This window comes from Ailuropoda melanoleuca, chromosome 19 (assembly GCF_002007445.2).
Source record: "Ailuropoda melanoleuca isolate Jingjing chromosome 19, ASM200744v2, whole genome shotgun sequence".
NCBI classification, from domain to species: Eukaryota; Metazoa; Chordata; class Mammalia; order Carnivora; family Ursidae; genus Ailuropoda; species Ailuropoda melanoleuca.
In genome coordinates this window covers 2,173,124-2,199,080 of record NC_048236.1, presented here as the reverse complement: position 1 = coordinate 2,199,080, position 25,957 = coordinate 2,173,124, and the positions used below count along the sequence as shown (strand labels likewise).

General features: G+C 56.4%; 2 protein-coding genes across 17 annotated transcripts in view; one reads left to right on the top strand and one right to left on the bottom strand.

The window, feature by feature from the left end:
- Positions 1-1,087, top strand: part of LRRC73 (leucine rich repeat containing 73) — a 3,111-nt gene extending 2,024 nt beyond the window's left edge. The window contains exons 4-6 of the mRNA XM_002914468.4: positions 147-247; positions 404-626; positions 773-1,087. Of these exons, the coding sequence (XP_002914514.2) occupies positions 147-247; positions 404-626; positions 773-843 (395 nt within the window). The 3' untranslated portion in view covers positions 844-1,087. The remainder of the gene's footprint in view (positions 1-146; positions 248-403; positions 627-772) is intronic.
- An 832-nt stretch (positions 1,088-1,919) lies between these two features.
- On the bottom strand, positions 1,920-25,957 carry TJAP1 (tight junction associated protein 1). Of its 16 annotated transcripts, none has more exons than XM_034647962.1 (13): positions 25,865-25,956; positions 25,257-25,349; positions 24,899-24,926; positions 16,238-16,366; positions 9,372-9,469; positions 8,515-8,643; positions 6,903-6,931; positions 5,975-6,136; positions 5,690-5,756; positions 5,414-5,443; positions 4,556-4,663; positions 4,364-4,447; positions 1,920-3,650 (listed from the first exon to the last, which is right to left on the bottom strand). In XM_034647962.1, the coding sequence occupies exons 6-13, from the start codon at positions 8,611-8,613 to the stop codon at positions 2,583-2,585; spliced, it is 1,647 nt and encodes a 548-aa protein (XP_034503853.1). In that variant the 5' UTR covers positions 8,614-8,643; positions 9,372-9,469; positions 16,238-16,366; positions 24,899-24,926; positions 25,257-25,349; positions 25,865-25,956; the 3' UTR covers positions 1,920-2,582. The 16 variants fall into 16 exon arrangements, with proteins under 16 accessions (XP_034503853.1, XP_019649944.1, XP_034503855.1 ...); XM_019794385.2 differs by lacking the exon at positions 24,899-24,926 and adding an exon at positions 16,459-16,562; XM_034647964.1 differs by lacking the exon at positions 16,238-16,366.

The window sequence follows — 25,957 nt, the reverse complement described above, 5'->3', positions numbered from 1 at the left end:
GCCCCCCGCCACCTACCACCTACCAAATGTCACTGTTTGCTAGCCTGGGGCGGGGGGTGGGGATCTAGGGTCGTTAGGGCACTGGGGAGGCTGCGTGGAGGGGAGGGGTTAGCAGGTGACCCTGTGCCTGTGTGCCACCTCCCCAGGTGACCACGTGGCAGGGATGCTGGCTGTAGCTGTGGCCTCCAGCCGCACCTTAGAGGTCCTCGACTTGGAGGGCACAGGGCTTACCAACCAGTCAGCTCAGGTGAGAAGTCTGCATGCTTGGCGGGGGGCGGGGGGGCTAGAGGTGAGGGTGCAGGTGAGCCCATGTGTCTGTGGACATACCGAAGGGGTGGCAGGTGGCAGTCCGAGGAGCCGCGTCAGCTGTGTTCATCCTTTTCCGCATTCTTCCCCACCTCAGACCCTGCTGGACATGGTAGAAAATTACCCCACGGCTTTGCGGAGCCTGGTGTTGGCTGAGAACAGCATTAGCCCCGAGCTGCAGCAGCAGATCTGTGACCTCCTGTCGGAGGGAGAGGAGGAGGAAGAGGTGGCGGGAGGGGCTGGCGACACGCAGGAACGAGAGAGAGGGCGGGACCCCGCCGCCCCGCCGCGGGGCAGCGGCTCCTGGATGTGCCCCAGTGGTAAGAGCCCCCGGGGCGGAGCAGAGCCAGCTCTGGACGACGCTTGGGACCAGGGAGAGCGGGTGCGGGAGACCTGGGCCGCCTCCCACGTGTGGCCCAGGTGGAGGAACGCGTGGTGGTCTGAGCGGCCCTCTGCCCTTCCACAGATCCCAGCTCTCAGATGGTGCTCATGACTTCAGGACTGGGTGACAGTCTGTTGGCTGAGACCGAGATGTGACGCTCCACTTGGGCTTCTGCGCATCGTTACATGTTGTCTATGGCCCCAGCCCCTTGCCCCAGATATCGGGGTGAGGCCCTGGGGCCTGGGAGGGGGGCGGGGGGTGGGGGCTCTGGCAGCCCCCGGCGGTGACGGGAAGCTCTGGAAGCTGACTAAGCCACAGCCTGGGGCGCACTCGAACCCAAGGCCACGTCTCTTGACTTGTTGGCAGCTCTGGCTGCACCCCGCTGGCTCGGAAGAGATTTTATGAACTCTGCAACCTGGCGTGCGGCTGTGGTCACTGGGGCGGGCAGTAGGGGAGGGGCCGGAAGTATCAGACGCTAGGGGGCGGTGCCACCCCACAGCCCAAGCTCCAGGGCCTCCAGCAGGTCTGGCTAAGGTCTCAGACTCGCGGGACCTGGGATTCTGGGGTGACACCTTCCACAGGCCCCCAGAAGGAGTACGACTGAGGTAAAGAGCTCGCTTCCAGAGCTGGGCTGGGCCCTACCTCGAGGAGGGACTCGGGGCCCTGCCGAGGTTACTTGAGGNCTCTGGCAGCCCCCGGCGGTGACGGGAAGCTCTGGAAGCTGACTAAGCCACAGCCTGGGGCGCACTCGAACCCAAGGCCACGTCTCTGGACTTGTTGGCAGCTCTGGCTGCACCCCGCTGGCTCGGAAGAGATTTTATGAACTCTGCAACCTGGCGTGCGGCTGTGGTCACTGGGGCGGGCAGTAGGGGAGGGGCCGGAAGTATCAGACGCTAGGGGGCGGTGCCACCCCACAGCCCAAGCTCCAGGGCCTCCAGCAGGTCTGGCTAAGGTCTCAGACTCGCGGGACCTGGGATTCTGGGGTGACACCTTCCACAGGCCCCCAGAAGGAGTACGACTGAGGTAAAGAGCTCGCTTCCAGAGCTGGGCTGGGCCCTACCTCGAGGAGGGACTCGGGGCCCTGCCGATACACATCCCACTGCCGGACGCGGTGGCCACAGACACCCCAGGCAGAGCAGGGGGGACTCACTAGCGAAGCCCAGAACCTGGCTAGGACTGGGAATGCTCAAGAATGGGGAGAATGGTACAAGGAAAATCGTTAATAGACAAATTAGGCCGTATCAGTAAAATAGTTTTAATTTTAAAATAGTCATGGATGTGAAAACTTCCCAAAGCTAGGAGTAACAGTCTAGAGCCAAGGTCGGAAGGGGGCCAGGCCTCACCTAGAGCCCAGCTTGAGGCCCCTGAATCCCTCCCTCTCCTCCCTTCCAGAGGGAGGCTGGACACAGCGGAGGCGAGCCCTGAGTGAGTCCTCTCCCTCATCCCCCAAGGGCCCCTTGAAGGCAACAGCTCGTGCAGAGGACTTGAGGGGAGAGGAAAGCAGGCAGAAAATAGAAATTAGAGGTTAATAATCCCAACGGCGTCCCCCTCCCACTCCCCAGAAAACAAACACAAGAAAACATATGGGTATGAAGCGGGAGGACAACACTGCTGTAACCCACTCCTCAGCGCCCCAGAACAGCCCAATTTGGGGCTGACCGGAAGAAGGGTCTTGAGCCCCTGCTGCATGTTACCTTTGGGGAGTACACACAGGAAGAGGGAAGAGCTACGAGGCAAGCTGGTGCCAGTCGTAGCCAACGCAGCTGAAAGGCCCGGTGTGGCCCCCTGCCCCTGCCCCGCACAAGGCGCAGAGCTGCGCCGGCCTGAGGGAGGGCTCCGGGGCAGGCGCCTCCGGGGTCCCAGCGAAGCAGTGGCAGGAAGGCAAGTGGGGGCCCTAGTTGAGTAGGTTGCCCTGCTCCTGAGCCTGGGTCAGGCTGTCCTTGCGGTGCAGGTGGTGCACCCCCATCCTCTTGGGGCTGCGCTGGGGGCGGCTGGAGCCGGGGAGTGCCCAGGCCCTGCCCTCTGTGTCACGATCGCTGGGCAGCAGACTCTGGCGTTCTTCCTCAGGGCTGAGAGGCAGGTTCAGCTCTTCCTCCTCCTCCCTGGGAGGGCCAGAGTCAGCTTCCATGGGCAGCAAAAGCCCACTCTCACCAGGTGGGGAAGAAAGTGCCAGAACCTCATCTCTGTCAGCGGGGCTAAGAGCAAAATGGCGCTGCAGGTCAGGGAGTGCATCGCGTCCGAAGGCTGTGCGCTGGGCCACAGCGGCTGGGGGTGGGGTGCGGTCCACAAATGCCCGCTGCCAGCTGGCCAGCAGGTCCTCCTCAGAGCTGGCGGAGCTGGCGGGGGCACTGAGTGTTGAGGGGAGAGGGCTGGGCTCATGGCGGGGTGAGGCCTGGGCCGAGGCAGGGCTGCTGGGCACTGGGCTGGGGCGGGCCCGCTCAGCGCCCTCCTCCACCAGGCTCAAGGAGATGGCCTGGCGGGTAGCGTAAGTGCAGTTGGGCAGGGGGCTGTTGCGGGGGATTCGCACCTTATCCTCAGAGAACTCTATCACCTTGCGGCCAGGATACAGAGGGTGTGGTGGGGGTGGGGTGGGGTAGGGGCTCAGCTTCTCAAAGGCTGGCATGGGCAGCTCGTCCTCTGGGGAGGCCCCAGCAGTGCCCAGAGAGTGGCACTCTCCATTGGGTTGCAGGGTGGGGCTGCCAGGGGCCGGGGGACTGGCTGGGTCCCCCAGGCCACCCCCACTCATGTCCACGTGCACAAAGACGTCCTCAGCCAAGGGGCGCCCGGCACTGCCCGACTGCGCCGAATTGAGCAGTAGAGACTCTGGCTTCTCTAACACTCGGGCGATGACCGACGTGGGTACGACGGCCCCTGGTGCCAGGCTAGGGGCGGGGCCCGGGCTGGCAGCTTCTTGACCACTGTGCAGATGTTTCCGGACCATATCCTGTAGCTCACAGGGCAGCTGCAGCAAAACAGTGGGAGAAGGGGAGAGACATGGACGCTCCCACCTCAGAGCAGGAGTCATGGCTACCGCACGCTGGCCTCACACCAGGCCGGGGGACCGCCTTGTTTCACAGACAAACTGAGGTTCAGCAGGAGCGAAACCCCTCGAAGATTCAGAAGACCACACCCAGCATCTGATCCCAGAGCGCTGAGGCCCACGCACTCTCGAACGTCCCTCTCCCCCCATCTCGGCTGTGGCTTCTGCCCAAACCAGACAGAAGTCGCAGGATCTGTACTGGCCAGCGGCCTCGGCAGCGCCCCCGCTCCTACTACGGACCCCATCAGCCTCGGGCCTCAGGCTCCGGTGTCTAGTTTGCCTGCTGGGGTAAGGCGGTCAGTTGGGCCTAATCCCGTCAGTATTCTTCTGGCCGACGGCCACCCCCACCTTCCCGCATGGGATCCCGAAATGGGGAGCCTCTCTCCCTGTCTCTGTCCCAGAAATACCTGCCAGGCCAGCCCCTGCCCTAACGACGCCCCCCCCCCCCACAGCACAGGTAACACCGCCCAGGGGCAGAGCTGACAGACAAGAGGGGACATGCGGGGAGGGGAAGGCAAATCGGAAGAGGGGGGAGGCAGGACAGAGAGGGAGGGATCAGACCCCGCGGGAGAGGAGCCCTAGGGGGCGGGGCTAGTGCCTCGCGCGGGGGTGGGGGAGGGGTGCCGTTCACTCACGTCGGCGAACTTGTGGTTGCGGAAGTGGGACTTGTTGCACTTGAGGAGCTGCACAGCCAGGTTGCAGTCCAGCCGGTACCGCTCCTGCAGACACAGGCGGGGGTCACTGGGCGGCAGCCAGCCAGTGCGCCTGTGCACTCCCCGGGGCCCAGCCCTCGGACGGCCCCGTGGGCGACCCCGTGGCGCACGTACATTGAGCTCCTCCAGCTTGTTGATGGTGTTCTTGGCGTCCAACAGCTTATTGGTCAGCTCCACGATCTCCCAGTCCAGCGTCTTCCTATCCGTCTCAGCCTTCTTGATCTGAGGCACAGAACTCGTGTGACCCTCGCCCCCGCCGGCCTTCCTCCCCTCCGCCGGCCTTCCTCCCCTCCGCCGCCTCCCGGCCCAAAGACACAGGTAGCCACAGGTGCTGGGGCAGCCAAGGCGGACGGAAGAGACAGACGATGGACAGACAGAAGGAGACCGGCCACCTCTCCTGTTCTCCGGGCTGGCTATGGGGTGGGGGCTTTCTGAACGCGACCTGCTGCCACCGGGGGCCAGGGCAGGAGCCGCACGAGAGCTGCCACCAAGGGGCTCTACCCGGCCACTCAGGCAGCTGGACCTGAGGAGGAGGAAGCGTGCAAACCCGCGGGCCGAAGCCTACGTGTGGAGCGCTTTCCAGGCTCGGGCCAGGGAAAGGGAGGAGGGGTGGGGCTGGGTGGCAGCTGGGGGCGCCTGGGAGATTATCTAGTTGAGCCAGGACGCAGCAGCCCTCTGATCTTCGGTTCAGGCACTGGAGCTCCGCCGCCCTCCCCCTAAATGGCTTGGGCTTGTTGCCACCGCGGCCGAGAAGCTGCGAGTGTTCAGTGGTGACATCAACCAGTACCTCTGCCCCAGCCAAGAGCTGCCTCCGCAGCTGTCCCCCAGGAGGGAGGCCCTGTACCGAGCGGGCCTCGCTTAAGCAGGAGGAAAGCAGTGGGCAGAGGGAAAGGGCCGGAGCCCCCGCGACCCCAGATCTCAACTGAGGAGGAGGCCCGGGCAAGGGAGAAAACACACAAACTCAGACGCAACTGCAAAGATCCAGCTGTGGCTAAGAGAGGCCTGACAGGAGAGGGCGGCGGCGACGGCGGCAGCGTGAGGGGAAGACGGGAGAGAAGAGAAACAGTGTGAGCACTAAGACAGTCCTGACTCGCACAGCACACTGCGGTCCCCTGCCTGCCACTGTCCCGCCCCCTCCCCAAGCCCCAGGGCACAGTGGCACTTCCCGGGCAAGTCCCAGCCCCCTACTATGCTGTGAGCACAGTGCCAGCCAAAGTGCCCCCATGCCCCCCCCCCCCGGCAGATTACCAGTGTGTGCAGCTTGTCCTCCAGCTCCTGGTTGGTCCTCTGAGAAGCTGTGTAGCTGTTCTGAAGCCTGCGGAGAAACACAGGGCAGACCCTAGGGTCAAGGGGTCAAGATCTGCTCTTCAGCCCCTCCTCAGCTCCTCCCCAACAGGGGATGTGGGGCAAGTCACTCTCCTCCCAGAGCTTCGGTTTCCCCCTCAGCATCAGCTGATCTTGCAGCTTCTTCCGGCTAATCTCCTATGGGGGGGGGGAATGCGTGCACTGACGCCTGGCCCCTCGTTTCCACACCTGCGGAATTTGTCCTTAAACTTGTCCAGCTCTTCACGGCTCTGGCCCAGCTCCAGCTCCAAGCAGTCCTGCCCGATCTCCAGCTCGCGCTCCAGGGCCTCGGTGCGCCTGGTGGCCGAGGCCAGGCGCCGGCGGAGCTCCTCATTCTCCTGCTGCAAGAGCCTGGCGTGGTGAGGGGTCAAGGGCAGAGGGGCATCAGCGTTAAGACAGGCCAGCCCTGGAGCCCAGGCTGGGCTCAAGCTTGAAGGAGCAAGCAGGGATGACATGAGCACAGGCAACAGGGGTGGGGGGGCGGGGGCAAGGGGCTTCCTGAGAAGGAGTCTGAGTCTGGGGCAGCATATTCCATAGGCCTGCTGGCCCTGAGAACACAGCCTGGCTTGGGGTAGTGGGGGGGCAGGGCGCAGAGGGGACGGTAGAATCCACCCCCACCCGCGAAGAAGAATAAGACAGAACTGGTGTGGGGGGTAAGAATTCCCAGTCTGTCTCTGGTTACAGCCTGAGCCAGCCGGCCACCAAGGCCTCCAGCTCCAGTTTCCCACTGCACAATCAGGCTGCTCCATTATTAATCTCTTGGAAATCCAGCCCAGCACTGCCCTCATCTCCAAAGGCCTTACGTGGCTGACAGAAAGGGCTGCAGGGAGGCAGCTGGCACAGGAGGACCAGGAGCTGGGGAAGGGCTGCTTGGCAAGAGCAGGCCCCTCCGAGCACCCACCTCCTTGGTTCTAGATTTTCTTGGAGCCCAAGGAACAAAAACTCTTTCCAGAAGGAATATCTACATCAAGCCGCCTCCCAGAGTCCCTAAACACCCCACCCAACCTTTACTTCTACCTAATCCAATGAAAAGCCCGACTGTACCAACAGCCTTGCCTGGAGCTAAGAGGGAAGTGCTGAGGCAAGGCAGGGCAGGCTCTCGGCAGCAGATACTCACTTCATCCTCTCTGCATCAGTCAGGGGCTCCTGGGCACAAAAGAATGGAAGCTTGAGGCTCAGCCCTAAACCACTGGCCCACCCTGCTTGCCCACCCTCCAAAGAGCCCTGGAAAGGGCCATGTCTGAAGCCCAAACAATCTCACAGAAGTGAACCCTGTAGAGATGGAGGCAGTCCAGTACCGCCTGGACAAGCCTAGCCCACTCTCTCCCATGCCAACCAGAAGGTTCGAGAACCCCTTCCAACATTCACCCTACCCACACCACTTCCAACCCCTCTCGTAATTCTAAAGCAAGTTGCAAATGAGTCCTGGTACCCATGCTACATCTCCCAGGGATAAAGAGAGCCTCCCAGCTGTTCCCTGGGCTCCTAGTGGGCCGTGCAGGCATGGTAGAGATGTTCCAGAGAAATGAAGACGTCCATCAAGCTACAGTAGGGTTCTGAGCTCTGACAAAGCCCTCCTGGCCCCTTGAGGGAAGATGGGGCAGAAGCAGGCCCTTCCACAGGCTCAGAAGGAACAAGTACATGGATGAAGGAGAGCCTCGGGGCTAGTCCTGACTGAGAGGAGTGATGTGTCTTATCCTTGTCCTGCTTGGAACCCCCTGCACCATTCTCCCCAAGCCCCCACACTGGTCACGGCCCAAGAGCTCGGCCCAAGAGAGCAGGGGAACGTCAAGAGGCCTGCCAAATGGAGCCGACTGCTTCAGCATGCCAATCACAGGCTGGAAAATGAGGTGGGTGACCCGCACTGTGGGCTCTGGAGCCGGTAACACCTGGATTTGATCCCAGGCTTCTACACTCTGACCTTGCTGAGCCTTAGTGTCCTCATCTACAGAACCAAGGGCACACCCACAGGATGGCACCCAGCACCCCACCTGGCCCTCTTATTGAACATTCCCTGAAAACGGACAAGTCGCAGCATTCCTGCCCTGAATCGGACCAGAGCGGGCCCCGGTACGCCTGACGCTCGGCGGGGACAGAGATCTCTCAAGTTCTGTATACGTGCCCAATGTGCGGCAACAGGGTGGGGACAAGCAGCCAGGTGAGCTGACTGCAACACTCGTCTCCTCCTGAGAGGAAACCGAGTGAGGGAAGACAGCCCGTTTGGAGAATGTTTCACAGTGGCCCGAAGAAGGCCTCCTTGAACCCTGACACAGCTCCCGGCGGGAAGCATGTACTTAGCGAATGTTAGCCAGGCAAGGCGAAGCTGGAGCAAGGGCCGGACTTCCGGGGACAGCAAAGAACAGCTGGTCTGGTGGGAAGAAGCCGGAGCACCACTTCCTCCACAGAGCCCCAGCCTCCACCGTGAGGACCCCTCAGTGTGGTGGGTGGCCTCTTGCAGGAAGAACAATACTGCCTGGAAGCATTTCTGTTGAGCCACAGAGACTCTGGGGTTCCCTGATACGGGGACATGGGCTCACAGCCGTCCCATAAGCCTACATGGCCCCCGCCAGCAGCGCTGCAGCTAGGAGCTCCCCAGGCGTGGATCTGCAATGCCATGCCCACACCCCCACTCTGGGGCCCAGAAGTCCCCTCGGGTGGGAGAAGTCAGTCAGACACCCAGCCTCAGGGGCCCGCGGCTGCCAGCCAGGGTAGGAGTACGCGTCTCTGACCTCCTGCTCCAGCCGGGATCCTGGAACCTCTAGCCGCAACTCCCGGTGCTCAGGTGGCGCCTTACGGTATGGTTTCTTCGCGGGGGCCGCACTGGTCATTCTGGGAGGTGAGGCGGGCTCCTCCAGCTGCTGTGGGGAAGCCAGGAAGGAACAGGCTCAGAGATGTGGGCAAGAGGCCTCTGGACTGAAGGAAAAAGGACAGTAAAAGGGACATATGGAGGAACCACCGGGCATGCATTGCCGGGGTCATTAGGAACCTGGACTCGGGTGTATCAGTGCCCACGGGTCAGGGGAGTGCTGGAGGGGACAAGGGCCCAATGCGACCAGACAGGCGGGAAAGGCAGGGCCCAGGGCCTAGGCACCAGGAAGAGTGGACTATGGCCTAGGAGTGGGACAAGGTATCTAAGAGCGGCCCACTGCTCACCTCTGTGGGCTTATAAAAATGCCTCAGAGAGAAAAACCGTTCCCTCTTAATCGGTTTCCTCAACTCTACACTGGGGATGAAGAGAGCACCAGTTTCATAAATGTGTTGTGAAGATTACATAAACCGCTAACCACAGTTACCTGGAACTTAGGAAACGTTCCGTTAAGTGTGAGCTCAGAAAAACCCCAACAAACAAACACAAAAAACCAGTATCCAGAAAGTAAGGGTTTGAAGATGCTCCCCCAACCCAGGCTCCTCGGCGGGTGGCGGGGGGGTGTCTCCAAGCTTGAGAGTCCTGAAGGCCAAAGCCTCTCTGGCCTCCACCACTCTCTTTTCACCAGCCCCCACCACGAGGGGCCATCTGCCTGCCCCCTGGCCTGCCAGCCTCTCTGGAAGGGGGCCAAGGTGGGGTGCAGGCCTCGCAGGGACATACCGTCTGACTGTCGGCAGCTCTGTCTGTTCTGCTGTCCCGGAGTTAGCCCTCGGCTCTCCGCATCCCACGGCCCCTCCACTTCCGCTAGCCAACAGCTCCTGAAACCAGAGAAGGGAAGAAAGTGGAAACCAGGTGTCAGCTGTGGGTCTGCTGGTGCCCTCGGCCAGCCTACCCAGTCCAGGACTGGGAAGCCCCCCTAGGGAGAGCCAGGCAGAAAAGCCACAGCCCAGGGGATCTGGGGAAAGCAGCAGAGGTGGGAGAGGACCAAAAGCACGGGGCTCTTTTCTTCATGAAAACACAGTCACAGGCCCAGAGGACACACATGCACGTCTCTTTTAAGATTTTATTTATTTATTTGACAGAGAGAGAGAGGGAGCACAAGCAGGGGGAGCAACAGGCAAAGAGGGAGAAGCAGGCTTCCTGCCTGGGAGCAGGGAGCAGGATGCGGGGCTCAATCCCAGAACCCTGGGATCATGACCCTGGCCAAAGGCAGACGCTTAACCAACTGAGTCACCCACACATTCCACGTGTGTGTCTTGCATGTGTTCATGGTCTCAGCTTACCACAGCCCTGATTCTGGAATAGGTCTGGTCCTGTCCTGTCCCTATCCTACCCCACATCTGTCCTGTTCATCTCCCAGGCCTCTCAGAGCCTGAAAACTAAGAGATTTGGGGACCAGGGCTTGCAGAAGAGAACACCAGGAAAAAGCCTAACAGAGACCAAGAAGATGCTGGCGGAAGTTCCTAGCAGTGTTTCCAGGAGCCCAAAGACTACTTCTGTGTGTAACGGTTGTAAACAGACTTTGCAATGAGGTTGGGTAGGCCCAGGAGAGAAAAACCGGAAAAAGCAGCAGTTAGAGCAGTCACTGAGCAATCTCAGCGAGGGTGATTTTGGTGTCGCCCACCTCCCTCGGTTGCCCCCTCCCAGATCCCTGGCCACATCTGATTGGCTGTCACAATGGCGGGGAGAGCTCATGGCATCTAGCGGGGAGAGGCCAGGGAAGCTGCTGAACGTCCTGCCATGCACAGGACCGTGCCACACGATGAAGAATTATCAGCACACGATGTTGACAGCACCCAGGCTGAGAAACTCTGGTGCAGAAAGCCCGAGTCTGGGGAGCTGAGACACTGGGCTCTAGGCTATGCTGCTTCCGACGCACCGCGTGGCCCCACCTCAGTCCCTCGCTGGTTTCTCTTCCACACAGAGGTGGCCGGACTGAGTGAGCTGGGAGGTCCCTGGCAGGTTCCTGGGCGTGCTGAGCTTGGTCCCTACCTGTAATTAGCTGGGCCACAGCACGGGGGCAGCAGCCACCACAGGGACCCGTGGAGGCAGTAACCTTAGCTGGCCTTCTGGGCAGAAACAACCTTCCAGCCGCCATCCTCCTAAATAGAGCTGGGGGCTGAGGGAAGGCTTGCGGGCTAAAGCATGTGTTCCTGCTGTCGGGACATGCCCTGGCCATGACTCCTGTCACATTCCAACAGAGCCTGGAGCAGGAAGAATGGTGAGGGGGTAGGGAGGGTGGGGAAGCAGGAGTGGCCTCCCTCCTCTGTCTGGGCAGCCTGGTCTCTGGCTTGGGGTTCTGGGGGGAGCTGGGGCATGGCAGCAGGCACGAGCCGCCAACCTCCACCCCTTTGATGGTGAGGCGGACATGTCCCCACAGGGCACAAGCAGCGTGCTGTGTCGAGCTGACTCCCTGCACAGGAATCCGGGCGGGCCCAAAAGGACAGCACATTCCTGGGGTGTGGGGGAGCAAACAAGTCACCCCCGCAGGTTCCCCAGGGCTACCCCTCCTGAGGGCCCCAGGGTGGGAGCTCCTATGGCCTGGGGGAGAGGCCCAGAAAGTTCTAAGCCAGCCTGAAGAGCTGGATGCTGATACTCAGAGGGTGTAAGTGCGGGGTATGTGAGTTAGAAAAGGGGACAGCCAGAGACGCGGAGTAGGAGATACAGGGAGACAAGAACCTTGGCAAAATCCAGGGGGGCTACAGGTTTGGGCCTGCTCCCCTCCCCATCTGCTCCCCCATCAGCTGAGTAGTCCCCTTCTCCCTGCAGGCCACACTGCAGACCCCCTCAATTCTCAGCCTCTTTTCTTCCTTAGCCCAATTCTTGCTAACACCCACTCTGGCCTCTAGGCACCAGGACACTTGAATGGGTGGCAGGCAGGGAGCCACTGACATGCTCAGGTACCTGGGGATCCTCCCGAAGGAGAATGACCTTCACTCCATACCCTGCAGCCCTAGCTCCTTATCATAAATCCTGCCTCATCTTGACGTCAAATCTCTACTCCCTGGTCTCACACCACATACTCCCAGGGCTTTCCTGGCCAGATAACCTGGCTTGCTGAGGGACAGTGTGTTAGTGGCTAGCAGGGGGATGGGGGAGTACTGCGAACACAGAAGCTCCAGGATGAATGGTGCCAGCAATGGCAGGCAGTTATCTATCTTGGCCGGAACCACAAAGAGGGGAGACTCTCCCAACTGGGAAGCAGAAGGCAAGGCCCGCTAGGGAGACAGTCTGCGAGGGAGCCTGCAGTGTCCCCAGCACAAACCCATGAGGGATGGTCTGTCTCACTCTCACTCCCTGCCCCATGTCCATAAATACCAGTACTTGTTGGGGCCCTAACTCCAACTCCTGAGATGTGCTAAGTGCCCCAAATCCAGCCCACGTTGGGGGGAGGGAGGGAGATAATTCCAGCACTGAACAGGAATGCAATGGGCCTGACAGGCCACTGTCCATGAATGGAAGCACAGCAGGGCAGGACAGACCCTGGAGGGAGAGCCATGCCAAGGGCACTGGAAAACAAAGCGAGAAGCAGCTGCACACCAGGCCCGTAGCCAGGAGAAGATAAAAGGTGAGCTGCAAGACAGCAGAGCAGTCCCACCAGCAAGACCCAGCCACCAGGTGCGGCCTCCACTGGCCACGTCTCCTTCACCCAAAGATTCCCACGTGGCCTTGGAATGTTTCAGCCCAAGGAGGCCTCCCGATCCCCTGTCAAGAAGAGGAAGTCCCCAGGGAAAGCAGCTGGATAACTCAGAATGAGATAGGGCCAGGATAAGCAAGCAAGCGGCCTTTGGGGTCTCTCGGCCTCTGGCTGCTGAGCTGGCTCCAGGACACCTCCAAGAAAATGGTCTTTTGGAAGGTCTAGAAATTGACCAAGAAGAATCCCACTCCCACCCCTCACCCCAAACTACCTGAGCTTCAAGGAACTGGGGGCATAGGACTCAGGATGTGGGGCTACCAGATGACGTGCTGGGTCTGCACTACGGGAACAGCTGTGCGCCGGGAGAAACCTCTGGCTGACCCAATCTGGTCTGGGGCCCCTCAGGCAGTGCTGAGGAGACACCCAGAGCAGCCCGGAGAAGGGAAAGCGGCTCTCCTCAAGGCCCCCACCCCCCGAGCCCCACCTCCCCGTTCCTCCCTGGCATAGCATTCATTCTTCACTCACTCAAACTCCGTTCAGAGGAGAGCCTCAGCCGGCCCTGCTGGGGCGGAGAGGGGGGCGAGAGCTTCCTAATTGCCATGTTGCAATCTGCCAGTCAGCGCAGGCCGCCTGTTGCCGCCTGCCCTGTATTAAATACCTTCTCCCTGATTACAGCCCATGGGGCACGATTAGCTGCCTCCAGAGAACAAAGTCTACTTTCATTAGAAATGGGACTCAGCACGCACAGCAAACCTGCACTGTGAACCCACTGAACAGCTGGGCAGAGAGTGTAGTCAGAGGCAGATATAAGGAAAAATGTGTGCCGGACGCTGACTGGGAAGCAGCCTTTAATCAAAGGACAAAAAATCTGCCAAGCATCCCTCTTTACCCAGGAGATGGGACTCACACCTGCTCCCTTTTGTGGATAAGTGCCTGGATGTGACCTGGGGCTGCCACCAGGGTCAGGGGTCACCACTGCTAGAGATGGAGCAGGGTAAAGAGAAACCTTCAGAATTGGATTTTCTCCTAACCATATCCTCACTCCCACTCTGCAAACACCCACAGTAGGAGACACCAAGAAGGCTCAAGCCCAAGGGCCCAGGACGCCCTCTCACTTCCTTCTGCCACCTTTCCTGTGGGTCTGCCCAGGGCAAAGTCAAAGGTGCAGGACAGGATGGGAGATCCGAGCATCCAGCTTTACCCCTGAGGAAGGCGATGGCAGGGAAACCAAAATGGGTGTGCCTCTGTGGCTTTTCCCACTTCGGCCTGCCCCCACGGAGGTCTCCAGGTGCCCAAGTCCTGCACTACTCCCTCACTCCACCCTCCCCGGTTCCCCTGCCTTGCCCCAGAGAGTCCAACTGCCTCCCCTGCTCCCCGCATCCCCTGCACTCTAAGAAATTATGGCCCCAACAGTTTATCTGGCCTCAGACCATTTCCGATCCTGATATGCCTTTCTACTCACAGCTGTCACTGACTCAAGCAAGTGAGGGACCATCAGGGAGGGGCCCCACATCACCACAAAAATCATTAAAGCTCTTCTTCATAATTTACCTGAAGAAAGTCAAACAGAATCACTCGATTAGCAATCACTACTGATTTGAGAATAAAAGGAATCCGGCCCTTTTCCAGAACACTCCAGCTATGTTTTATGCTGCCTTAATTCCCCCAGCAGGACACAAATAAGTAACAAAAAAAAACACAGACCCTACTAAAGCCACTCATCAATGGCTAAAACATGAATGTCTGATCGCACAGGGCCTAGTGCCTCCTCTGTGGGAATCGTCCAGAGCTGTAAGTCCTGGATAGAGTCTCTGAACTCCACAGGCCTGGAGGACGCTGTGCCTTTGGGGGCAAGGCACACTCCTGCCATACACGTCTGGCTGCCTCTCAAGCCTCTGAAATTCAGGGTCTGCATCCAACTGAGGCCCAAGAAAGGCGAACCACCACCCTGCAAGCGCCAGCCCTACAGCCAGGTGACCCCGCAGAGGCCCTGGAGATTGCCCGCAAGGAGCACCCCCACACACACACCACCATTAATACAGCCCCTCTCCACCCTGAGTGCCAGTCCCCTGGCACGGCGAGCCCCTACCACCAAAGCTGGCTGGGTTCAGCCCTCCCCCACGTTGCCCCCCGGTTTCCGGCATGCGGCTGTTCCTGAGGTACATGAGCAAAGCCCTCAGCAATCCTGGGCGCGTGGCAGGCAAGCAGCCAGCAGAGCGTGGGGTGGGGCCTGGGCAGGCTCTGTTCGGGGCCGATGACTAGGCTGGGAGATGCCAGTCTGTGCCCAGACCAGCCCTGCTGCCCCTCCAGCAGCCATGCCTGCCACCCCTCTGGGCAAGTACAACCTCACCCTCTTGGGACAAGCTGCCTGCGGCCCTGACCTGGCCCCCTGCCTGCTCTAAGCAGCATCGACTGACAGGGTTTTAAAAAGTGGGTGGGAATTATTCTGCCCCAGAGTAAGCTTGAGGACTCCAAACTAGGGCTGGGGACCTTCGAGAGCTCACCTGGCTCCCACCTGAACAAATACCTCAAGTCTACCCAGCTGGCCTCTCACTCAAACACCTGACAGGAACAAAGGGGCTGCAGACAACTACTGATGATGGTCCAAGTAACCACCCCTAAATAAAGGGAAGGCCAAAAAGTCCCCAGGATCAACCAGCACTTGACAGTAGTCCCCATGCCCTCGCCCAAGGAAAAGCAAGGTAACGGGTGGCCCTGAGCCAGTCCTCTGCTGCAGGCCCCTTTTGTTTTCCTGGTCAGAGCCCAGCCAACAGGCACCCCTCCAGCTTGCTACTCCTGACTCAGGGTCCCTCATCCCCTACACCCTTTCACATTTATGCATTCCCACCCCATACTAGCAGGAAGCTCCCTGCTTCTCCCTTCTGTCCCAAGGGAAACAGAGCCCACCCGGAGGGCCTTCAGGTCCCAAGTTCCCCCATCCAGCCTGATCCGTACTGCGCTGACTCTAGAGGCTGGAGCCAGAGAGGCTAAGGAGTTACCTGTGGAGAGCACCGGGGAGGCCCGAGCAACCCGCCTTCCTGCTATCCCGAGCCCCCTTCTCCTTTCCAACCCTGTAAGGAGAAGGGAGTCTGGCGGGAGCTTCTCTACAGCAGGCTCTTCACCAGCCTCCCAGTCTGAAGCCAAGGCCTCTTCCAGGCCAACTGTGGAGTCCAAAGCCAGGCAGGTCCCGCCTGCTCTGGCGGAGGTGTCCTTCCAGCTCTTCTCGGTTAAAGTCCACCTGCAGCTCCACACATGGAAGGCGGTGGGGGGCCAAACTCCACCCGCTCCACCTACTAGAGCAACAGGAGCCACGAGCTACATCTCAGCTGAGCGCCTGGTTCTGGACTCTAGCTTTCAGCTTCACCCTCTGCCCGGCAACTTTCCCACAGCCAGGCCACGGTTTTCCTTAGACCCCCACCCCCAACCTTAAGGAGAACCTTGCAGTTGACGCTCAATGATTATCCTGGGGTGAGAATAATGGGGACACCATTCTGTCTTCCCCACTTGACAAAGGGAGGCAATTATCCAGTGGAGAAGAAAACTCCTCTTCCACTCTGGCTCCCTCTGACTCCGAGGTGTGAAACAGAGCAAACTCCATAATGCTTAAAGCAGATTGAACAGAAATTCTAACCCAGTGAAGGGAGAACTAGGTAGCATGGTCCTGACTGATGGGAGCTTGGGGTCAGCAGAGGCCAGCAGCAGACTGGCAGACAGGCAGGTGTCTGCGCAAAGGAAACCCCCTCTCCCGGCCTTATAGGGGGCACCCCCCCCAACCACAGCAAGGAGACTGGGAAAATGGAGGGACAGCAGTAAGGACAAGAGAGCAGAGGAGGCATGAGGTAAGCTAAGGGGAGGAGGCAGCCAGGCTGACCGGGGGAGGGTGCGGGGTGACAGAGGCACTGCTGCTGGTGGTACCCGGGGCAGGTTAGCTGGCCCAGGTCAGACTCACAGGGTTAGTGTCTTCTCCCCAACCAGCCAGCTCTCCTGGTTAGCACGGTTAGCGACAGACTCATGGCAGACGCCCTCCAGGCACTCCATATAAACAGACAGCTCGGTGGAGAGCAGCCCAACTCCGGAGCTGCAAAGAGAGAGCAGAAGGAATGCCAAGCTGCAAGATGCCTGAGGGTACACACTGCACTCTTCTGACAGGGGAAGCTCCTCCAGACTTACCACTAGACCCGCGGGGGCCTTCTCCCATCCAAAAATCATGCCAGGAGGGAGGGCAGCATGCCCCCTGCCAACCAGCTGGCTGACCCGAGATGACAGGGCTCTGGCTGGTCAACACAAAGAGAGGAGAGCTGCGGTGGAAGGGGGCACTGCGGCCTGGGGGCAGCTCCCCTGTCTGGCCTTCTCCACGGACACCGCTGCCAGGCTGCACCATAGCTCTGACAGTGGGGCTGTCAGAACGAAATTGGCCACAGCTGCCGCTGCCACTCAGCCCGGGCCTGTGCCAGCAGAGCCCACCCCGCCACCTCCCACGGGCTCCAAGGCAAAGGGCCGGGAGGGGCCTGGCGCGTAGGGATTGGAGGCTGCAACAAGGAGTGCATCGAAGGCACCACACAATGGGGCAGTGTGTGACCTGGCCCAGAGCTGGGCCAGCCGCGGGAAGGGGTGGCACGCTGCCACCTTTCAGTTTCTGACAGGCCAGGGGGATGGTGCTTCCCAGGGAGCTGGCCCCAGAGGAACCCAGACAGCAAGGATAAAGGCTCCTCAAACTCCCGGCAGCGACCATTCCACCCGCTCAGAGGGAGCAGTGCCCAGGGAGGCCAGTGTTCCCATCACAGCAAGCTCGGGAACATCAGAAAACATCTCTCCCGAAGCCTCCAGAACCACCCTAGGGGAAGTGAGCCCCTCTGGCTTAGAGATCTCAAGGCACATGGAGCCGCAGTAGTGGAGTCCCAGAAACCCCGCAAGATGTGACCCCTGGAGCGGCAGGAGAGGAGAGATACAGCAAAGGTGGCAGCAAATACTGCCTGTGCTCACGGACGAGGGCAGGGTGCTGGCAAGGAAAAAACAGGGTTCCCCTTCTGTCTGGAAAGCCTGTGGATGATGAGATGACTCAAGGGTAGAGGGAGAACAGCGACCACCCTGGCGCCACATAGGGGCCTGGCCCTTCTCCCAAGCCTAAGTTGATCATCCCCAACTGCCTACTCCTGGAGTTCCCCGCAGTACTCTGACAACAGCCCCAGAGCCCAAAAGGCCAAGGCCTGACCCCAGAAGTGGGGGAGGGGGATAACCACCAGAAGAGAGAACAACTCTTCCTAGAGGCTCTGACCTCTTCCCTACTGGTAAGAATGTATGGCCACTGACAGGCTCCCTTCAGAATCCTCGCCCACAAATAAAACCGAAACCAGCTGGGTCTGGTTTGCTTTCAAAACAGAGCAGCAAGTCACCTAGGTAATTCAAGGTTTCAGAAACCAGGGACTGTCTCTGCGCTGAGACAGAGGTTGAGAAATCAGGTAAGTTTACTCTCTTCCTGGCCACAGAGCACAGAAGCGTGGAGGGGAGAAACGCACGTGAGGTGGGAGCCATGCTGCCCACGCCATGTTTAGAACCATCCCGATTCCCACTCAGGGCACTCCTGCGAGACGGCTTCATCACAGCATAAAAAACCACTCCTCAGAGATAGCCAGTGTGCTGCTGCGGTGACCTGTAGTAACGCTTCCCCATCCCTCCCAAGCAGCCAGCGCCAGAGGCCCAAGAGCTGGGAAGGAGGCTCCGGGGGGGCTCCTCGAGCCCAGGTGACTAGTCAGGTGAACAGAACAAGCCAAAGAACAGCACGTGCTACCACTGAGCTGTGTTTATTTTACAAGAGATACACAAGGAGCAATGTCTAGAAGCACACAAAAATGATTAGAAGGATACAGGATAGTTCCCTGCCTCTGGGAAAGGGGCTCGGACAGGAGCAGTGGGGGAAGAAAGGGAGGGTCTTTTTACTTTTCCTTTTGCATGTTTCTGTATGGCTGGTATTTTATGTAAGGACACATATTATGCTTATGATGAAAACAGAATTCCTGGACAAACAGACAAAACCCCTCCATCTGCACTGTGCTTCACCATTCTGGAAGCACTTTCCCTTCCACTGTATGTCCTTTGATCCTTGCAGCCTAATGAGGGCCACAGAACAGGTGGAGTTCTCCCATTCTGAAGGGACAGAGAAGACAAGGGACTTGCCCAAGACCACAGAGAGAATTGGGCTAGAACCCTCTGTTTCCAATCCCAGGGCAAAGCATGGAAAGCAGCCTCCTCTAGGGAGCCTCAGGAAAGCCCTGACGATTCTGCCCTGATGTAAAGACCCTCAAAGGCTTCTGAGGTGGAAGTCCCCCACGGGCTTAGCCAAGAAGGTGCAGAGGCCTGTTCAGTACCCCAAATGATAAACCCAGCGTTCTAGCCTGATGTTAGCTGAGTGAAGCGCACTGACTTCCTGGCCCCTGTCCTCAGGGACTTCCCCCCACACTTCACTGGGAAAGTGCAGAGCTCTTCACAAATGGGGGGGCCATGTCCTCTACAGCTTCTAAAGGTCACCTTGCAGACAGCTGGCACTTACGAGATAGTAACCAACAAAGAAGTCCCACTCTCACACTCACGGCCAATCCAGGAGACTCAGCCCTTTGCAGCCTGAACATACACAGCACAACCCAGTCCTGCCGGCTCACCCCATCTCTCCAATCGGCTGAACATACGAAGCAGCTTACCAGCCCTGCCAAGACGCCGTCAGTGTCTTGCCACATTTACAACGTGCACTCCCACACTGAGGGACAAGGGTAGAGCCCAGGGAAAACTCCGTCACGTCACTTTCAGCTACTGGCCTCTTCCTTTTGATTCGTGTAGGCATTAACAAGGTCATAGTAGGTCCTGGCTGTAAGCGGGGAGCACACCCAGACAATGAGCAATAGGACCAGAAAAGCAAGCAGGTTACGGGGCACTCAAAGGAACTTAATGAGTAACAAAGAGGATGCCAGCAGCCAGACTTGTGAGAAGATGGTGATTAGCAAGAAAATATACCGGTGTGTGCTTCACCTCTGCTTCTAAGCTCTCTGCTGGCTTAGGGATGTGTTACTAGAACATAAGAAGGCTGAAAAGGCAAACAGCTGAAGCCAAGCACCTGGAAGATCATTGAACCGCATTAACTCAACTCTAGACTATGATCGGTAAAGCTATTGCTAATCCGATCACCTTTTGTTTATGCAGGACCTTGCTTCCTAAGAGTTCAAAGGATAGATCCTATCTGCTTTCATTTCCAGAAAGAAGGCCTTTCAAGAAGGAAGGCCGATTTGGGTCACACAGTAACCAGGATTGCTCAGCACCTACCACAGAGGGCCTCTGAGAAGCTTCCAGACCTAAAAGATCTTGCCCTGAGTGGGGGAGAGACAGGTTAACAGCCACCTGCATTACAGTTTGGTACATGCTTTGAGAGCCCAGAGGAGAGGTGCCTTGCTGGGGCAGGGGTTCAAGGACCAGAAAAGAAGGCTGCCCTCTGAAAAACTCAAACATATCTTCCTCATCTGGACTGTAAACTCAAACTGGAGCACACCTGGCATTATACAATTAAGAGGTCTAGACTGGAAATACATTCCTTGAGTGTTTGTTTGGGAACCAGTGCCCTAAGTACCCCCCACCAACTACACTAAAAACAAGGCAAAGAAGGGACAGTGAACTCCCAGCTACCAGCGCTATTTCTGGGGAGCATCTGAGTTAAGCCCTGTTCTGCAACACAGGATCATCAAAGCCCTAAGAAAACTTGGGTCAAGAAGTCTGGCTTCCTAAATGCCTAGATATGTTCTATCAGCTTCATCCAACATTCTTCAAGCCAGAAACGCCAGGGAACATGAATCCTCAAACACCCCATCCAGTTACCCCCAGCCTGAACCACATTACAGATCTACCACTTACCCACCCCCACCTCTGGCCACCAAGGTCACCGCCAACCTCACGTAAAGGGGATCCATCAAAGGAGTCATTATGACACAGAAGATGGGGAAAAACACCAACTATTTTGCACGGGCTACTCACTGATGATGTCCCTAGCCTCAGCTTTATATTGCTTCATTATAAAGAGACTCTCCCAATTTTACTCCCACCTCAAAAAGGCTCCTAGCTACCTGGCAGAAATCAAAAGCTTATTCTAGCTTGAATAAAACAAAGACTTTTCTTACCTATTGTGTTTTCCAGAATGGCATTCACTTACTAAGCAAAAAATAACTGAGTATCCTTCACATGACAGGCACCATGCTACACGCCGTGAACTCATTATCTCTAATGCTCTATACTCCTACAAAAAAGATGATGTTACCCTCATTGTACAGGCGACAAGACCAAGAGTCCTACCAGTTAAGCAATTTGTCCAAAGTCACACAGCTGGTAAGTCGCAGAATCAAGATTTCAACCAGGTCAGCCTTGCTCCAAAATCAGACTCTATCACACCGCTCACCCTACTCCCAGCTCCCCACCCCTCACCCTCATCCCGTGATCAGGGAGGGCCTCTCCTCTACAGAGGGCCAGCTCAGTGAAAGAGACCAACAAATAACAGAAATCACCATACAACCTGGTAAATGCCAGAACTGAGGCTTCTCGCACAATGTGCTATGGGGGCTGAGGGGGGAAAGGCAAGCAGGGAAGACTTCTCATGGGGGGTGACAGACCAGCTGGGTCCTAGGGGACGAGCAGAGTTGCAGAGACAGGTTAGCATCATGGAGAGGGTGAGGTGCACAAGCCAAGAAGAGTAAAGTAAACGGATGGCCGTAACAGGTTCAGGAGCAGGGGGAAATTCAGGAGCAATGAAGCACAGGGCAGAGGAAGTGGAGTGACAGCAACTCAGGCCAGAGGGTTGAGCTGCCCCGAGGGTAAACAACCTTTCTGCATGCTGAGCTGGAGTGGACTGTGTCCTGAACAAGGGAGAAACCATGGCATTTTTATGGGAAGAGACACTGTTTTTCAGTGGAAGACAATTCTCACAGCAGCTTGGAAGACAGACTGGAGTGGGGAGAGACTGCCACCTTTCATGCACTCTGTATGTCCCACGGCATTATAAAGTGCCTATTCAGTGCCCTGCGTTATCCTAAAGGGTAGACAACAATAATGAGTGAGACTTAGTCCCTGTTGTCAGGGCACTTGCAGTCTTGGGAGAGTCAGACAAGTAAATAGACAATTACAACGCAGCCTAAGTGTTAACACAGAAGCACAGAGGAAAGGTATGAAAGGAGTGGGGATCCCAAAGAAAGGGACATTTAAACTGGGACCTAAAGGACAAAGAGGTTGGGGGGAGTGCTCCTGGCTGGCTCAGTCGGTAGAGTGTGCGACTCTTGATCTTGGGGTTGTAGTTCGAGCCCCACGTTGGGTGTAGAGATTACTTAAAAATAAAATAAAATAAATCAATAAATAAAGGACAAAGAAGTAGGTAAAGGGTGGCAGGGGCAGCACATTCCAAACAGCAGGGCTGGCAAGTGCAAAGGCCCAGAAGCTAGAGAGAATACGTTCACAGAGCTGCTAATCCGTGGGGCGCCTGGGTGGCTCAGCTGGCTGGGCAGCTGCCTTCGGCTCAGGTCATGATCCCAGAGTCCTGGTATCAAGCCCCACCTCGGGCTCCCTGCTCAGGAGGGGAGTCTGCTTCTCTCTCTCCCTCTGCCCCTCCCCCTGCTTGTGCTCTCTCTCTTTTTCAGATAAATAAATAAATAAACAAAATATTTAAAAAAAAAGAAGAAGAAGAAGAAGAAGAGGCTGAATCCAGGTGAGAAACGAAGGCCGGGTTTACCCAGAGGTCCTTGGCACTCAGAATACGGCAGTGCGGAAAAGGTGAAGGGATTAGATGCAAAGATTACACTCGAATAAGGGGTGTTAAGAGAAGAAATGGACTTTGAAAACAACAAAACCAGAACAGTAAAGGCAGAGAACCGGCTTCAAATCTATCAGCCTTCACCCTACAGTTCAATCATTTGCTAAAACGAGACCTGAATTCAGAAAGTCTGAGGACTTCTACCAACACACAAAGGTGTACTTTATGGAGATTACACGTTTCAGCACGCTGACTGCAGCACAAATCCAGATAAAGTACATTATCCTGACACATATGGGTCCTCAGTTAATGGTGGAGTGGAACAGACATTGACAGATAGTAACTTTCAAAATCTCATGTGCCACAATAACTAGACAAAGGTCATTCGAGGGCTGGCTCAGAATTCCCAGAAAGTCCCTTAAGTTTCCACTGAAATCGGCTCAGACATCAGGCGCGTGTCTACTTTGATGGCAAGGTAGAGAGTCATTTACTGAAGAAAAAGATGGGCCCTGAGGGCGTGTTAAATAGACAGGACGTGACTCAGAAGGAGGGGAAGAGTGATTCTTAAGTGCAGAGCAAAGGAAAGCCAGTCAATCAAAACACGGGCACACCTCTGCCCCAAGGCTGCACGTGGGCCTCCAGCTTGGCTGAAGAGAAAGAGACTGAGCGAGCGACCAGCCAGGACCTTCCTCGACCATAGAAACTTCAGAAGCACATCTGTTTTCCAGTTTCCCCTCAACCTGGGGGGCCGGCGCTGGTTAAAAGGCCACCTATTGTGGGGTTTTTGTGTAGTTTGCTACCTGCTATTTTTTCAAACAAGATGACATCCAGATTGTCTATGAATGGAACACTGTGGCTGCTTCAGCTGCTCCTGTCAGTAAGCACAATCAGAAATGAGCCTTTTGTGTCTACATCACCTCCCCCCCTTTAAGGTATGCTAAGAGTGGATCCTCATGTCAGCCTGCTCACCCAACCCGGGTCCGAGGTTTTCCAAAGGGCAGTCACCAAGCTGAATCCTGAAGGGAGTGTTCAGATTCGGCTAACAGGGCAGTGGGCTCCCTCCCGCAGCACCCTGCACCAGTTTTTATATTTGAGAAGAGAGCTGTGATGAAGAGCTCCGCTCCTAAAACATTTAAATAACTCGAAAAAGTTTACTACTATCTAACCATCGTGACAAACGAGATACAAATTGCCACTAGGCACAGTTAATAAAGAGTTAATTTCACACCAAATTTTAAAAAAGAAAAAAAAAAAAAAGGAAGCTCAATTGTTGAAGCCAGATAGTCTGGGTTCAAATCTCAGCTCTGCTCTTTACTAGCTGGGTGACCTTGAACAAATGAACCACTCTGCACCTCTATTTACTCATCTGTAAAATGGGGACAATGGAAGTATTTGCTGCGTAGGGCTGTTACAAAAATTAAATTAGTTAATACGTGTAAAGCACTTACAACAGTGCCAGACACAGAGAATGTGCTCAATAGGCACTACCACTGTTACAGCTCAACTGCAAAGATAATTCTAAAACCTCACAGCCTCAAACAGGAGGTCAAGGGCGTTTTAACATCGCTTTAAATAGCTTAATGAAGATGTTCTCACTACATGCAAACTATTCTATTCATAAGCTGTGTCCCATCTCTCCAACATCAAGACAGCGGCTCAAACCAGTACAGCGCCTCCACAGAGAGACACCAGGTTCAATCATGAAGGAGTCAGTGCTGAGATCTGACCAGCATAATAACAACAAATATGGAATGTCAGTCACTGTTCTAAATACCTTAATGTATTAACGTTTTTAACCCTTACAACCACCTTATGAGACAGGTACTCTTACTATCTCCATTTGGTTGATGAGAAAGCTGAGGCAAAAAAGAGCTATACAATTTCTAACAGTCACAGAGCAACAAACGGCAAAGCCAGAATTTGAACTAAGAATTCTGGCTCCAGAGTCTGCTTTTAACCTCTGTGTGTGCTCCCCACACTGTCCTTGCTGATCACAACTCTAAGGGACATCCACAAATTGTCCTCAGAAAGAGAAACCTCCCAGCCTTCTAGAGTCACAGCTAAATAACATCAGTTTTTCTGATACCTGAAGGTATTGAAGCTGGCCTAGTAACAGTGATTTGGGTTGGTCTGTCTACAGCAAGACTTTTTGGGGTGGGGGGCGCAGGCAGGGAGCAGGAGATGGTTAGTGAGGAGTCCTAGATTAAACTAGACCCCCAATCCAATCATGGAGCAGACTCCAGTCATGAAACAAGCTTCTGTAAAAAGCCTGCCCCCAACTCTGGCTTGGGCATAACCACAGGGCATCAAAGGAAGTGTGGACCATATTCACCGCACTTTGTGGCTCCAGACCCCTTCCCTTTTCTCTAACCCCAAATCCACTATCTCTTAAGCCATACTTAGTTTGGCTAGTGAAACTGACTTTTTCTTTTTAATGTGGTTTGATGGGGAGAATACTCAGGAAGAGAAGAAAGCTATTAGAAAAGGTATACAATCCTTTCCTTCCATCACCACACTGATCCAGACTGTAAAGCAGTTCTCAATCAAGGGTCTCAGGCACAGAGGGTGATACAATAAATATCCCCAGAGCTTTACGAGTCAACTCAACCCCTTACCGTAAACTGATCTGGGTTTCTTCTCCCTAACCTCAACCTGCTTTTCCTCCTCCACTGACCCCACTTACCCACCAAATCCACAACCCCAAATAAACACTAATGAGCCCCTCTTACCACAAGAAAGCTCAAAAGAAGTAGACCTGCTGCAAAAGTGAATTCAGAAGTTGGTGACACAACAGGATCAGACTTTTTCTCATGACTCCGCCCCCCATCTGTCACTCACCAATCTCTACTTCAGGTAGGATGCCAAACTGAAGATGTGATGGGGAGACCGAAAAAGATACAGTGAGCATGTAGGAAACTGCTTGTTGACAGGGATGTGTTAAAGCACTTTCAGCCTCATCTCCAGGCCCTTGACCGTGTTCACTTGCACAGGGGAAGGCACACAAGGCTCAGTACTGCACCCAATTCTCAAAAATCAGTGTGCAATATAAATAGAACACTAACTTACAGACCACAGGCAAAGCGCAACCTCTATAGAAGAGAGTCCTTTTCAGAATAAATGTTTCTCAGTTATCACTCTGAGCCCATGCATCCTGCTTGCAGGGAGCATGCCAGCCTGTCACTGGAGGCCACCTTACCCGCTCTGGGGTTGAGCTCGGGCAAGTCGCTACCTCTTCTTTCCAAGCAGGTACTGTGATTTCTTCCAGTCCCTGGGGCCCCTGAGTCTTCAGCTGAAATTGGGGCAGATGCTATAGGAACTCTGGAAAGGCTGATCTAAGTCTGGAGAAAGGTCATCTAACGCTTTAGTTCCCTCCACACCAAACCTGCCCGGCATCCTCCAGGTCTCTCTTCCCCCCTTCCCCACTATCCTCCTCCACGGGAAAGACCTCTTTCCTACCGGCCCGGTACAGTCGGGCCTCGGCCACAAGCTCCAGGTTTTTTTACTCTCGATTTAGAAATTCCCCTCCAATTCGTGACTACTTCTCCAGGGCCTGCACACCTACTTGTGCTTCACCCGCCCTGGACCCCTCCCCCCACGCCACCCCCCGCTTCGCCGCTGGATCCTAGGCCCCCTCCCCTCCGCCCCATCTCCCTCTTTTTTTTCTCCGCTTCCAACCTTCCATCATCCCATTTCCTCTTCTTAACCCCGGAGCTAGTCCCTCCTCCTCCCCTACTCTGCGACAGTGCCCCCACGATCCCCCCAAACTCTAGCCTCCCGGCCGACTACTCCAATCCCACAACAAACTTTCTGCCGCTGCCCGGTGCCTTCACGCCGCCATCTTGCCGCGGGGCAGGCCGGGTAGTAACCACGGCCGCGGGAATCCCCACGCACCGGGCG